Consider the following 14,935-nt stretch of genomic DNA (forward strand, 5'->3'; position numbering starts at 1 on the left):
TTAATTATAAAATATTTATGTTTAGTATTTATAGTTTTGGATTAATATTTTGTATGAATGTAATTTTTTTTTTATAATTATTTTAAAATTAATTTGTTAGTAATTTAGGATTATGTTAAAATTTTTGTGTTTGTAATTATTTTAAAATTAATTTATTAGTAATTTAGGATTAAGTTATAAATTGTTGTGTTTAGTTTAATATTTGGTGAGTTTAACATATAAGTTTATAAAAAATTAAAATCATTTCATTTTGAAAATAAATTTGGACAAATAATGTTTAAGCTCATTTAAATTTTTTAAGTTACTGTTAAGTATTGGTATGTTAATAGTTGCTGTTAACTCATTTAATTTTTTTTTATATCAACTTGGATATCAAGATTAAGTTATATAAATTATTTAACACCCACAAATATCAATGTTTTTAGTGTTTTGTATTTTAAGCAACATACATTCCTGTGGGCCTCACCATTTGTGCCTCTGAGATAGGCACGATTAGTCGCGCCTCTGAGAAAGGCTCAATTAGTCGCGCCTTAGAGATAGGCACAACTTGTATTCGTATCTATAATCTGAAAACAAAAAATAATATTTTATTTTAAAAAACAAAAAAAAATATATTTTAATATAAAAAAAAAGAGTCGCTCCTGTTAGATAGGCACGAATGAAAAAAAATAATCTATTTTAATAAATAATCCAGCTAACAACTTATTTTAATATATAATTTTTTTTTAAACTTATATCAGTAAAAAAACCCATGCAAAGGCAATGAAGTTTGAAGGGATGGTAGCACCTCACACATGGAGTGGTTCCCACTCAATAGTTCATCCCACTAATACAGAATAATAAAATTCCAAATCTCCTTTTGTGGAGCCAATTCCAAGGAAATATGTCAACTGGAAGTAAAGCAACATACTGTTGTTCAACATTAAAGCAGCTCCACCATGAAAGTTACTGAAACTGTAGATAAAGAATTTATACAGAAAGTGTCAATCAAAGCATTCTCATGGGTTTTCACATCACGGAAAATACTACTTTTTTCAGCTTTCAGTGAGATAGCCGTATTAGCAATTCAAAGCCTGCTAACTGCTATGTTTGATCTTATCTCATTGAATTTTGCATATGCAAAGGGTCAAATGCCTGCGTTCAATAAGCGAATCTCTATATTTATGATCCCATAATGAATGAATAAAGCATAAAAGAAGCTGCAATGGATTGTGTAACATTTCTAAGAACCTTATCAGAAAAGTTGTTATTTAATTACATTCCTGGGGAATTGAAGCTTATCCAACTCTAAGAAGTAAGAATCCCCCCAAAGCAAACTAAGATTACACAAGGGGACAAAAAACAACCATTTCGAACCACAAACCAACACCAACACATTTGCATTTCAATGCCATTCATTGGGTTTTTATTGCTTACTTATAATTGCTACTACAGAACAGACTTAAACAAGAGAGATTATAAATACAGGAACTCAGTAAGCCCAAGACCAAAAGGCATGATCATCAAGAGGGAATCCAAAATTACAGGAACCTGCAGGCGGGTCGGAGTAATCGATGTCTTGGAGTTTAGGGAAGACGCATGAAGGAAGATGTAAGAGGCCCTTACTCAAGTTGTCTTCCTCATCTTGTGATAAATCAGACTGGTCTGGTTCAAATGGATAAGATGAACCAGCACCCTCCAAGAGTACTGAAGAATGAACCCCTTCAGTGTAATCGCTTTTCATCACTGGCACAACCTTAGACTCTTCCCCCTCGGCAGCCTCTGATGGTAGCTCTTGCGAGGATGTTTTCGCATCAGGAAGCTCCGACTTTCCCTTCTCTTTCCCTTCCAAAAGTAACTTGTCCGTGAGCTGAACAACCTGAAATATATAAACATGAAAATTGACTTCATTATTGACTATATGGAATTTTGTAGCTAATTAATTACCTCTTCTTTTAGTTTGTCAGTCTCCTTGACGAGATTGTCATAGTCGGCCTTGAGGCTATTATAGCTGGCTTGCAAACTGTCATAGTCTTTCTCAAGCTGCTTGGTCTTCCATCGAGCCCTGCGGTTCTGAAACCATATGGCAACTTGTCGTGATTGGAGCCCAAGGTCTTTAGCCAGCTGAACTTTCCTATCGGGTTCAAGCTTGTTCTCCGCCTCGAAACTTTTCTCTAGAAACTGGACTTGGTCAACCGTAAGCCGTCTCTTCTTTTCAGATCGATGTAAATACTCTTCTATATCCTCCTCCACCTTCTCTTCTTCATCAAATGTCCTAAAATACGATCTTCTTCGGTCAACGCCTTCGAAGCTTACCATCGATCTTGTACCTGAAACTGGACCATCATTTTTCAGATCACAAAGAAAGGATGAGAATAAAATTAAAAAAAAAAAAAAAGATGGAGAGAATACCAAGAAAAGGAGAAGGAGAAGAGCCTGGAATGAAAAGGGTATCAAGAGGCTCAGAAGAGGAAGGAACCCATTGACTTTGAAGCAAAACAGAGAGATTATTAGAACCAGCATCAGCACTAGTATTACTACGATAGACCCTCCCACCCGCCATTAAAATTTTCAAGCTAAAGGATCGATCTTGCTGTTTTTTTTTTTTCTTTCAAAATATCAGCTTCATCATTATCATCAACTCGTCAGAAGAAGATCCAATAAGATTAAAAGGGGAAAAGAAGGCCACACTGGATAGGTGGGTTTCTTTGTTTCAAAGAATATGAAATTCTTCACTTCACTTGTTTAAGGCTTGTGGCGAAAGAAGCTGGTGATGATGATTTCAGTGATATGGGATGTGTGGGAACAGCGGCAGATCACACCCATCATCAGTCAGAAGAAGTAGAAATTTTGTTGAGTTTCCGGTAGAGGAAATAGATGGAAGGAAAGCTTGGGGAAGAAGATGAAGTGGCAAAAAGAGAAAAAAAAAATTGAAACAAAAACAACAACAACAATGAGAGTTGAGTATGATGGGTTTGTATTAAGTCCAGCAGATTGGTTTTCATGGGGGCATGATGTGCTTAATTTGATTTTTATTTTATCTTTGTTTAATATTCCTAAAATAGCTTTAATGAATCAATTCTTTACACCTAAGGCCATCACTTTTTATTTGTGAAAAGTACTCAACATTGTTCCAACTTTTGCTTGGAATAGTATCTCCTAGTTTTAGATTGCTACCAATAGTTAGGATACAGTAACTTGCATGGCTTTCTTGGGCTCATATTGCCCTATTTGTTCTTTAAATGTGAAACAACACATGAATTTCATATGTAAAATTGCAAAAGCAATAGGGAATGAAAAGGAATCTTCCTTTAACTTATGAAAATGGGTAAAAAAGAAAATTGGATGACAACCCAAATATGAGAACATATCTATCAAAATCATCAACAACTTATGATCAAATTCAAGAAATTTTTAGAATTTCCAAAAGATATCTACAAAATGATAAGGAATCATATAAATTATTATAATAATTAAGGTTTATATGAAAAAAATACTCAAACTAGGTATCCTGTTAGAGGTATTTATGGGCCGAGTTGGGTTCAATCAAAATTTTAGGCCTGTTTATTAGGTTTGAGTTTGGCCCGACCTAAAAAATGAGACTAAAATTTTATCCAAACCCGACTTAGATAAAAATATTAAAATACAGGCCTAGCCTGACCCATCAATATTAATTTTTATATAATTTTTAAATATATACAATACATCAAAAGGCTAAAAACATTAAAATAAATATTTCTCAATCAATTTTAAAAAATATTTATACTTAAATAACTTGTCTCTAAAATAATAACAAAATTAACAATAAAACAACTGTTATATAATATCCAAACAATAAAAATAAAATAGTAGTAATATAATAGTAAAATAATAGCAAAATAGAGAAAACAATAAGAAAATAACATTAAAACAACAAAAAAAGTAGATTTTTTTTGTTCTTTTGTGAATTCGGGTTGGGCGTAGGCAAAAAATGTCTTACCTGAAGCTCGATCCATTTTTTAAACGGGCATTATTTTTTGTCCAAATTTATTTTTTGAGCCTATTTTTTGCTCAAAGCCTCCCACTTTTTGACCGGACTCGGCCCAGCCCATGAATGTAGCGACATAAAATTTGCTTGGGCGCTAATTGAGGTGATTTATTAAAAATTTGAAAATCGAATTTTGATTTTATAAAAAAGTGGAGAGTCGCCATCAATCCTTTTTCCTAGGTGTGATCGGACACCTAATAAATCCTCTTTTTAACAGAAAAATTTATTTTTGGGTAAAAAGAAGGCCGGGTTTAGGTCTACATTAAAACTCTAGAGAAAAATAGGGTTCGGGAGTCGGTTACGCACGAGGAAGGTATTAGCACTCTCGTGACGCCTAAAAAATAGTATCTCATTAAACATGTGTCGTCTCAATTTTCAAAAATGCGAGTTCAATGTAACATTTAATCGTGATCCAATCAAAACACGAGAATTTTTATAATTTTGGTTTCTTTTGAGAAGGACATTCCGTTTTTAACATAAGTCGATTGACATTCACCCAACATAGCGATGAAATCGACGACTTAATGTTAAATCAGTACGTTGCCTTGCTTATTGAAATTAATTAGAAAGCATGAATGAAAAATTTTAAATTAATAAAAAGCAAACTGATACAGAATGCGTAAGAAACAAAAAATAAAAGAGTTAGAAATACATCGAAGTAAATAATAAACCTGACAATAATGTTAGAAACGATAACAATGCATGCGATATTAAATGCGATAATAATATTATTAATCACGAAATAAAAACAGCGAATATATATATAAACATATAATAATAGTAAGTAAGGTGACGAAAACATAATATTAAAAATACTGATAATGCTACATATAAATATACATGATAATAGTATTAAAAACTATATACATAATATATAAAAATATAATATTAAAATATATATACATAAAAGGGTAAAATGAATAATATGGAAAAAAACTTAATATAATTAATAATGAAACATTTTAAAATAAATAAAATGGAGTTTAAAAATAAGGTATATAAAATAATTTAAAATAATAAAACAATTTTAAATAGATAATACATGAAAACAAATTCAAAATCAAATATATGTAAAACCCTTCAAAATAAATAAAATATACTGAAATAGCTTAAAATAAATGATACATAAAATTTACAAATAAGTAACGTATAACAAATTTTAGAATGACATAAAAAATAGTTTAGCTCAAATAACATTTAGAAAAAAAGAACAATATATAAATAATTTGAGAATAATATAACAAGTTTAAAATAAATAATGTATCAAAGTAATCTAAAATAAAAATAAAAAATAGTTATATATATAAAATAGTATACAAAATTTAAAGAATATGATAAATGAAATAATGTATTAATATATAATAAGGCAGTCTAAAAATAAATAGAATATATAAAAATAATATATGTAAGACAAATTTTAAAATAAACAGTATGTAATTATTTATGATAATCAAAAAAAAATACATATGAAAAGGTTTAAGCTGAATGATACAAAACTTGAAACAAATAATGCAAAACAATAAAATAATAAGCAATGGGTTTTTTACCTCAATATTATAAAAAAAAATTTATACACCAAAATAGGTTGTCAGTCAGATTAATTACGAAAATGGTATGTTTTTTTAGGTCGTGCCTATCTGACAGGCATAACCGATTTTTTTAATATTAAACTTTTTTTTGTTTAAAAAATTATTATTATATATATATATATTTTTTTTGGGTTAGTATACAACCCGTGTATATGGAAGCATACATACATGTTGTGCCTACCTAGTTGAGCCTATCTGACAGGCACGACTAGTTGTGCCTTCTTGGTAGGCACAACTGGTGGAGCCCACATGCTTAATTTTTCCCTATATATTCCCTCGAAAATCAGATGAAGAACATACAGAAAATTTAGCAGCAAAATAAAAGTAAGAAGAGAGTGAGAAGAAGCAAAGAAAGGAAAGTAAGAAGAAGGATAAGGTATTTTAATTTATTTATTTTTAAATAGGATGTAGAATTTTGTTAGAAATTTTATTATTTAAAAGTTTGTTAGATTATTAATTTTGTTAGCTTCTGAATAAAAAATTTTGCATTAAAAATTTTATGTAACTTTTTTTGCTATTCGAAACTATTTTGAGAATTTTGAAATTTTTTTAACAGATCTAGTATTGAATATGGAGAATCGGTTTTTCGTATGCGTTTATTTTGATGGAAAAATTTTGACAACAAACGTAGGATGTATATTTGAATGTCGCAAACAAGTGCAATGAGATTCAATAGAAATATCTCTTTTGATGATATGAAGGAAAAAATTAGTGAAAAAATTTATAAACGTTGTGGGAGAAGGATCTCGAAACTTTTCTACAAGTTTCCAGTTTCGACGGATCCCATAAAATTCACCGAAATGGAACTTGTAGACGATGAAAACGTGGAGACAATGGTCGCTCTTTATTGTGGGACTTGGAGCAACCAAAATGCACCGATTCGGTTATTTCTTTGAGTTAGGTGGTGTGGAGGAAACTGAAGATGCCACTCCATTAGGTGAAGAAGATAGAGCTCAAGAACCGTGTATGGTGGTTCCGGTATCATCGTTGGTAGTCAATCAACTATACATGGGATCGACATTGATCTTAATCTTTTACCCGACTAGCGTGGTTGGTGATGATGTATACCATAGTAGTGATCCTTCTGATCATGAAGTCGATAGTGAAAGTGATCCCGACATGGATGAGGTCTCGGATGATATTGACGATGAAGGCGTGAATGAGGAAGTAAATGTTAATGCGTCTTCAGTCGGGAACCAGATTCGTCATATTGTGATACATAATAATCCTGGGGTACACATGTCTCGGATAGACCCCGATGCGGTGCATGTAGCCGAGTTCCCAGAGTACCCTGAAATACAATCTAGTCATCGGATGACCGTATATTCTGATCCTGAGGAGTTGTTCGTGGGCCAGAGATTCGAAAATAAGGAAGTGTGTGTATTTGCCATTAAACGGTATAGTATGAATATATCAGTAGACTATAAAGTCGTCGTGTCTAAACCGACATTATATATTGGAGAATGTTGGAAGTCAGCGGAAGCTGCAATTGGCGGATACGAGCTGCATTTATCAAAAAAGTCGCAGATGTGGGAGATACGAAAATTTGTTGGGTCTCACACATGCACTTCATCACGTATGACAGAAGATCATCGAAAACTTGATTCCAAAACTATCTGTACGTGCATCATGCCAATGGTTGAAGACATGCCGGCCATTAAGGTTTCGGTACTAATTTTCGAAATACAGACACGATTCCTGTAACACCCCCTAACCCCAAACCGTCCCGGAAGAGAGTTATGGAGCATTACCAGAGTTTACAGAATAATTACACACAATTTCATTTACTTTCTTATGTTCATGTCAAAACTGTCTTCTTGAGTAACAGTCACTAAAATATTTATATCTAGAGCTACGAAAATCCAAATTAAGTTCCGTTAATTTTTCTTAAAACTAGACTCATATACCTTTCTACCATAAAATTTTTAGAATTTTTGGTTTAGCCAATTAGTACAGTTTATTCCTCAAAGTTACCCCTGATCTGCTGTTTGACAGTTTCGACCTTTCTTTACTAAAATTTAATTATCTCATAGCACAGGACTTGGATGATGTTCCTGTTTATTTTTCTTGAAAATAGACTCATTAAAGATTCTAAGCATATAAATTATAGCCTGTAATTATTTTTATATAATTTTTAATGATTTTCCCAATTCAGAATAGGGAATTCCAAAATCAATCTGACATTGTCTCACAAAAATTCAAATTCATACCAAATTAGTCAAATCCTATTTTATACCATAGCCAAATCTAAATTTATTTATTTCATCCTTACATTTACAATTTCAAAATGACATACACATAAGACATCCTAGGTACATGCCATTACCAATAATTAACACACTTTACCTTAATGAATTCGGGATCGATGGGATCTTGATTCAACGTTCTATCTTTACTAAACTGCATGCACGAAACAAACCGTCGCTGAGTATGGTATACTCAGTGGTATTTCTATAATCCGAACACTTGATAATATAACAATTAAACTTAAAATCACAATGATAAATATAACCATTCATTTATTTATTTTATAGATAAGTTTCATTTACTTACCATAAAAATTCTATACAAGCCATATAACAAACACAACAACATATTTGCTCAATTCTTTTCATTTGCTTACTGTATAAATTCTTTCAATATATTCACAATTCATTTGTATTCACACTTTACTTCTTAACAATATATCATTTTAATTCATTCTAACATCAATCATCATCTATTTGAACTTTACTCATTTCATGAACCTTTTGGTTCATGTTTTCAATCTCATATCTTAATTTCAATTCTCAATTCAATTTCTCATTTCATTCCAATAGTTCAATCAATCAAATTCACTCGATTTATCTTTTCACTTATTTACCTATATTAACAAACCCGGACTTTGATGGATACACGGATTCCAACCCAAACACACCAGTACGGCACATTGTGCCTAAAACGGTACATAGTACCTGATCAGTATACGACACATAAAGTGCCTAAAACGACACACGAGGTGCCTGATACGACACACGAGGTGCCTGATACGACACACGAGGTACCTGAAATACGACACATAAAGTGCCTAATCGGTAAAGCCGGCAAATCCTGTACACTTTCAGATCCTATGGCATACCAATTATATCCGACTTAGCCCGACTAGTTAATAGGGTATTTCATTCACTTTCTCAATTTAATAATTCTTTCATCAATATCTCATTCAGATAATTACATATATTTACCCATTTTCACAATTCATACAATTTCATTCAATTCAACAATATATTTCAATTATTCACATTAATTCATAATTCAATACAATTCAATTCATTTTCAATATCAAATATTCAAATATCACAATCTCATATATTCATACCAATTTCCTCATATTTCCAATCAATATATTTTTCAATATAACATTCATTCAATATTCAAATTTCTACATAAATCATATATATTATATAATTCAATCAATATAAATTCAATCAAAATAATTTCAATCAATATAAATTCAATAAAACAGATATTCATAAATCAATTCAATATAAATTTATCACACACTAAATCAATTCATTTCAATTATAAAGACACAATACAAATAATTCCCATCTTAATTATTTATCATAATATTTATCCAAAATTCAATTATCATAATTGCATAATATCTCATTCACACACACACACACATATATATATATATATATATTTATAATATATAATTCAATTTAATTCAATCAATATAAATTCATCACATACCAAATTAATCCATTTCCATTATAAACACAATAATTCTCACTTCAATATTTATTAAATGCATTGAATAAAAAAATATAACAATTAATAACTAGGTTCGGATTATAGAAATACAAACCGTATTTTCTCGAGCTAACTCCCTTTGTCTTTGCCATTTTTTCATTGCTTAGCCGAGGTTTCCCGAGACAACATTAGCTACGAGAATTAAAACAATTCATATTCGTTAATTCACTACTAATTTATATCTAATTAATACAATTTTATTCAATTTCTACTTTAATTTCAATTTAATCTTAACTAGATTTACTTACTTTTTCTATCTCAATTTATACTTCATTTCTATTCAAATTTTGTCCAAACTCATACTTAACTATTAAATTTCCAGCATATTTTCATAATTTCGAATTTATTTCCATTTAATCCCTAAAACTCAAAACTTATAGGTTAGTTTACGATTCAATCCTTTATTCAATTCCAATCAAAATTTCTATCAAATAAACCCCCAATTCCATCATTTTATTCAACATGAACCATACTTAGAAATCTAATGACTTTCAAAATTTCTACTTAAAACAAGTAGTATTTATCTCTAGGATTCCAAAAACTCAAAAATCATAAGAAAATGGGCTAAATTGACTTACCAAATTAACTTGGAACCTTTAAAACCTTATTTTCCCTTTTCTTTTCTTCCTTTCTCCCTTCTCTGTTTTGTCCCCTGCTATTCTGTTTCTTTCCTCTTTTATTCTTTTGTTTCTTTCTTTTGTTTCTTTTATATATATATATATAATGACAATAATAATTATAATAAAAATCTATTTAATAACAAATATTTATTTAACACTTGTACCAATCATTTTTATACACTTGTTTTTCTTTTTTTTATTATATATACATATATATTTAATAATTTAATAATATACATAATTCAAGAAAAATCTTGATTTTTCTTCCATTCACCGCCTCATTTCATGGGTATGGCTTAATTGCCATTTTGATCCTTTTATTTTCTATTACTTTAAAACTAAACTTTCACATTATATTCAATTTAATCTTTTATCCAATTATCTTTAATTAAGCTAAATTTACTTAATTAAACTTTAATTAATCACTCACTTAACTTCATAAATATTTTTACTTTTTTTTTATAATCTAATCCATTTTTCAGAAACGGTGACCTGAAAATACACTTTTCTAATAACCTTAAAGTTCGGGTCGTTACAATTCCAGTATCGAGTGTCATACCAAAAGGCATGGATAGCTAAACAGATGGCAATGGAGCAATTGTACGGAGATTTCGATGCATTATATAATGAGTTGCAGGGATGGATTGCCGCTATGAGGGAGTACGTACCAGGGACTGCCATTGAGTTGCAGACACGACCTTATTATGGCCTGGATGAGCAACTACAACAGAAAAAGAATTTTCCAACGGATGTTTTGGACGTTTGATCCATGTGTACGTGCATTTCCCCACTGCAAGCCGTTTGTGCAAGTAGATGGGACATGGCTATACGGTAAATATACACAGATTTTACTTCTTGCGATTGCTCAGGACGGGAACAATAACGTGCTCCCGATTGCATTTGCCATCGTAGATAAAGAGAATATGGAGTCATGGGAATTCTTCCTTACAAACCTGCGGAGGTATGTTGTTAGTAATGATAGTATTTGCATCATCTCCGATAGAGGGAAATGATTAATTGCTGCCATTAGGCGTTCCGGTGTGCCATGGAGATCTGTTTACTGCATACGGCACATTGCGTCTAACTTTCATCGAGATTATAAGAATGCAGACTGAAAGAGACAAGTTGTGAAAATGGGTAAAGAATAACCTTATCCTTTCAATATATAACCTAATGTTTTGTGATGAGACTGTAACTTATATTTTCTTAATACATACACAGCGTACGAGCTTGAGCCACACATTTTTCGGAAAAGGATGACTCGACTTGAGAATGACATGGAAGGTCAAACGAAGACATCTTTCCGACAATGGTTGGGTACTATGGAGCCGTGGCAATGGGCTCAAAGTTTTGACGAGGGCTTTCGTTACGGTCAAATGACTACAAACTTGGTGGAGGGCATCAACGCTGTGTTATTAAAAACACGACATCTTCCGATTTCATCTGTCTTCTCAACTATATTCTACAGGTTGGCTACCTTGATGCCAAGAATGGGTCAGCAACAAGTCAACTAGATAGAGGCAGGACACGTGTTTGTCGAATATGTTAGGGATGCAATGGTTGCAAACCGTTGGATGGCGAGGTTGATGAATATAGAAGTATATTCACGACGTAATGAAATGTTTCGCGTTACAGAGACCATCGGTCGTCGACCCGGTATACCACCTAGGTCCTACGGAGTTGATCTCCGAAATAGACGGTGCGATTGTAGGAGGTTCCAGACACTTCATTATCCTTGTGCACATGTTGTAGCAGCTTGTGCTAAAGTCTCGCTCAATGTGGATCAATTTATCGATGAAGTGTATACCCTCGAATACACGTTACGTGTATGGGAGAATGAGTTTCCCGTACTTTCTGACCTATCTACTTGGGAGGTTCCTCCGACGACATTCGAGCTTGTCCCAGACAAAGGGTTGCGTAGGAACCCAAAAGGTCGTCCGCAATCATCTAGAATCCGTAACGAAATGGACATTAGAGAGAAATCCGATGGGAAGTTGTGTGGAGTTTGCGGATTACAAGGTCATAATCGGAATAAATGCCCGCTCCAAACTACCATATTGGACAATTGTCACGATCAGATAGAAATTAAGATTTTGTTAATTACATGTTGGAAGAAAAAGTCCCACCAAGTAGTATTAAATGGATTTTTTAAGCATTTTAAAATTGATTGTTTTTAATACTCCTCTTTTTTTGCAATTATGCACTTCAACCCAAGCAAATCCAAAATTCGCCTTCGAAGCACATGTTTATATACAATTTACATACTTACTCCAGGTGAAGCATGACTATTTGTGTTCATACATACTTAACTCGAATTTATTATGTATTTCATTTACTATTATAATAACGTTCTTCAACTGAGGAAATGATAACTATCCTTTGTAATTAATGATAAAAAACTCATTACATAAATAGTCATTACATAATTTGCCAAAAAATTTATTACATAAAAAAAGAAGTTATTTATATTACAAAACCCCCTAAAATTGATGGTTTGATGGTGTGGTTCTAGGGGTATATTTTTGTGAAGCCCGACGTTCACGTTGCGGACGACTACGACGATCAACGTTCTCTTCATCTGTATGTGGAGGTGTGTGAAACATAGACGAAAAATCATATGTCTCAAATGCCATCGATGAACTTGAGCCGAGAGGAGTAGAATATGGAGGTGGATATGGGCCAGGAGGAGTAGAGTACGGCGGTGGATACGGCTCTGGAGGAGTTGAGTACATAGGTGGATACGGTCCGGAAGGAGTAGAGTACTGAGATAAGTATGAGCCGGGATGACTGGAGTACTGAGGTGGTAGTGGGCTGAAGATATCAAACTCTGAATGATATCCGTGGCCTGAGGAGCCCGAGAAATAGTCATCGCCCCCTAAATCTGGATGATAAGAACTATCTCCAGAGTGTAGTTCCGGCTCTAGCTCCTGCTGTGGCTCCAGCTCTGGTGCATGATTCGGATCTGGAAGATGTTGCCCAATTCGTGTCGTATGTGGGGGGACTACCATCGACCGCCCACCAAACAAAAATGGTTTCCCTATCTCACAGTACCACTGTAGGTACTGTAACGAGGGCTGAAGATCCAAGCCACGATCCATTTGAGGTACCCTCTCAAACCGGTTGTTCCACATCGTAACATATTCTTCATGCTTATCTCTCCAACGTAGGTCGAGTGAAATAAAATAATAAAATAAAATTGATATTGAAAAAACTTACCCCCTCTCCAGAATGATTCTCGATCTTCAGGCGGTATATCGGAACCGTGTATGATCTTAGATACGGTTTGTGCTCCATCTAAGAAAAAATTGTTAGAACAACATAATCCGAAAAAAAAAGTCAACTAATTGTTACAATGCATAAAAATTCATCACCTATTAACGAGTGGAAATATATATGATTGGTGACTAATTGATGCCAAGAATGGTATCCGGTAAAGTGCCTACGACTGCAGTAGTATGAGGCATCCGCCTATGTCCACCGCAGAAGGATCTGTCGTCCGACAAAGTTCTCGATACAACATGGCTAACACTACGGACCCCCAACTATATGAACGGGTGTTATGCAAATTAGATAATAGGGGTAAGTGCATCAAGTGAACAGTACTACCGTTTGATTCTTTCATAAGTACACCCCCTATAAGGTGCATAATGTAAGTTCGAACGGCCTGCATCACCTCCCGTTCATTGGCAGTACTCGGCAAATACTCAAAATTGGCTTTTAGCCATGACAACCTCAAACTAGCAAATTTCCCCTCACTTGGCGAGCGTCCAAGTAATTCATAGCAAAGGGTTGCCGGCCTGGAGATCGAACTTATGCCCGTGACCGCATTCCCGTCGATAGGGAGCCCGAGCTGTACTGCAACATCTTCTAGAGTGATGGTGCACTCCCCGCACGGCAAATGAAATGTGTGGGTCTCCGAATGCCATCGCTCGACTAAAGCGGAAATCAGGTCATATCGCAGATCAAAACTCCGGATCAATGCTGCTGATCCGAACCCGGCTAACTCCAAGAACGGTATTAGGCATTCATCTGGCTGAAACCCTATACTATTAACACGGCCTCTCAATACGCGGTACGACTCCTGACATTATTATATTAGCGAAATAATTAATACAATATAATTTAATTCAACCAATAACAAGACTATGAAATAAAAATTTTATTACCATCTCCTTAATGGTACTTGATATGTGATTTGTATTATCAATCAAAGAACCCATTTGTTACAAATCTACAATTAAAAAAAATTCAATTCAGTTTTTCTTATTTCAAAAGATACAATAAATTTTTCAAATTTTAGAAATAAACACAGAAATATCTCATAATTTCTCATTTTTACCTACAATTTTTTTTATGTTAGATAACAATAATAATATAATTAAAAACAAATAAACTATCTAAATATAAAAACATACAATTAAAAAAAATAGAAACATACCTAATTAGAAGAACTTCCAAATAACCTATAAAATTATGTAACAACAAATTTAATCAACATTTTAATAAATCAATAAAATTATCAAATAAATATATAATAATATAAAATTACATTATATAAAAATTACATTAAAAATCACAAAACACTAAACTATAAACACTAACAATTTATAATCATATACTAACACAAAATAACTATAAAATTATTTTTTAAATACATTACTAAAAAAATCACAATACATTAATACACACTAAACCACTAAACACTAACAATATATAACCTAATCTTAAATTACTAATAAAATAGCTATAAACATATTTTTTAAAAATATATTACTAAAAAATTACAATACGCTAATACTAAACCACTAAACACTAATAATTTATATAACCTAATCTTAAATTACTAATAAAATAGCTATAAAATTATTTTTTAAAATATATTACTAAAAAATCACAATACACTAATACACTAAACTACTAAA

The 14,935-nt window shown here is 32.3% G+C and overlaps 3 protein-coding genes across 4 annotated transcripts; 1 reads left to right on the plus strand and 2 right to left on the minus strand.

Moving 5' to 3' along the window:
- Nucleotides 1-1,209: 1,209 nt before the first annotated feature.
- LOC108477419 (homeobox-leucine zipper protein HAT5-like) lies at nucleotides 1,210-3,073 on the minus strand. 2 transcript variants are annotated; one of them, XM_017779960.2, is made up of 3 exons: nucleotides 2,392-3,073; nucleotides 1,927-2,309; nucleotides 1,210-1,858 (listed from the first exon to the last, which is right to left on the minus strand). In XM_017779960.2, the coding sequence occupies exons 1-3, from the start codon at nucleotides 2,540-2,542 to the stop codon at nucleotides 1,472-1,474; spliced, it is 921 nt and encodes a 306-aa protein (XP_017635449.1). In that variant the 5' UTR covers nucleotides 2,543-3,073; the 3' UTR covers nucleotides 1,210-1,471. The 2 variants fall into 2 exon arrangements, with proteins under 2 accessions (XP_017635449.1, XP_017635448.1); XM_017779959.2 differs by having other exon boundaries at nucleotides 1,927-2,315.
- Nucleotides 3,074-11,569: 8,496 nt separating this feature from the next.
- LOC108478027 (uncharacterized) lies at nucleotides 11,570-12,298 on the plus strand. Its single transcript, XM_017780465.1, has 2 exons — nucleotides 11,570-12,032; nucleotides 12,288-12,298. The coding sequence occupies exons 1-2, from the start codon at nucleotides 11,570-11,572 to the stop codon at nucleotides 12,296-12,298; spliced, it is 474 nt and encodes a 157-aa protein (XP_017635954.1).
- Nucleotides 12,299-12,493: 195 nt separating this feature from the next.
- On the minus strand, nucleotides 12,494-13,144 carry LOC108478028 (extensin-like). Its single transcript, XM_017780466.1, has one exon. The coding sequence runs from the start codon at nucleotides 13,142-13,144 to the stop codon at nucleotides 12,494-12,496; it is 651 nt and encodes a 216-aa protein (XP_017635955.1).
- Between the last annotated feature and the right edge of the window lie 1,791 nt (nucleotides 13,145-14,935).

This window comes from Gossypium arboreum, chromosome 12, assembly GCF_025698485.1.
Source record: "Gossypium arboreum isolate Shixiya-1 chromosome 12, ASM2569848v2, whole genome shotgun sequence".
NCBI classification, from domain to species: domain Eukaryota; kingdom Viridiplantae; phylum Streptophyta; class Magnoliopsida; order Malvales; family Malvaceae; genus Gossypium; species Gossypium arboreum.

What these genes read in the sequence shown, in the direction of transcription:
- LOC108478027 (XM_017780465.1), top strand. Translation starts at nt 11,570, where the DNA reads ATGGTTGCAAACCGTTGGATGGCGAGGTTGATGAATATAGAAGTATAT.
- LOC108478028 (XM_017780466.1), bottom strand. Translation starts at nt 13,144, where the DNA reads ATGTGGAACAACCGGTTTGAGAGGGTACCTCAAATGGATCGTGGCTTG.
- LOC108477419 (XM_017779959.2), bottom strand. Translation starts at nt 2,542, where the DNA reads ATGGCGGGTGGGAGGGTCTATCGTAGTAATACTAGTGCTGATGCTGGT. An exon ending in TTCTCCTTCTCCTTTTCTTG is followed by an intron (nt 2,316 to 2,391) that starts GTATTCTCTCCA and finishes ATGATGGTCCAG; the next exon opens with TTTCAGGTACAAGATCGATG. An exon ending in CTGACAAACTAAAAGAAGAG is followed by an intron (nt 1,859 to 1,926) that starts GTAATTAATTAG and finishes TATATATTTCAG; the next exon opens with GTTGTTCAGCTCACGGACAA.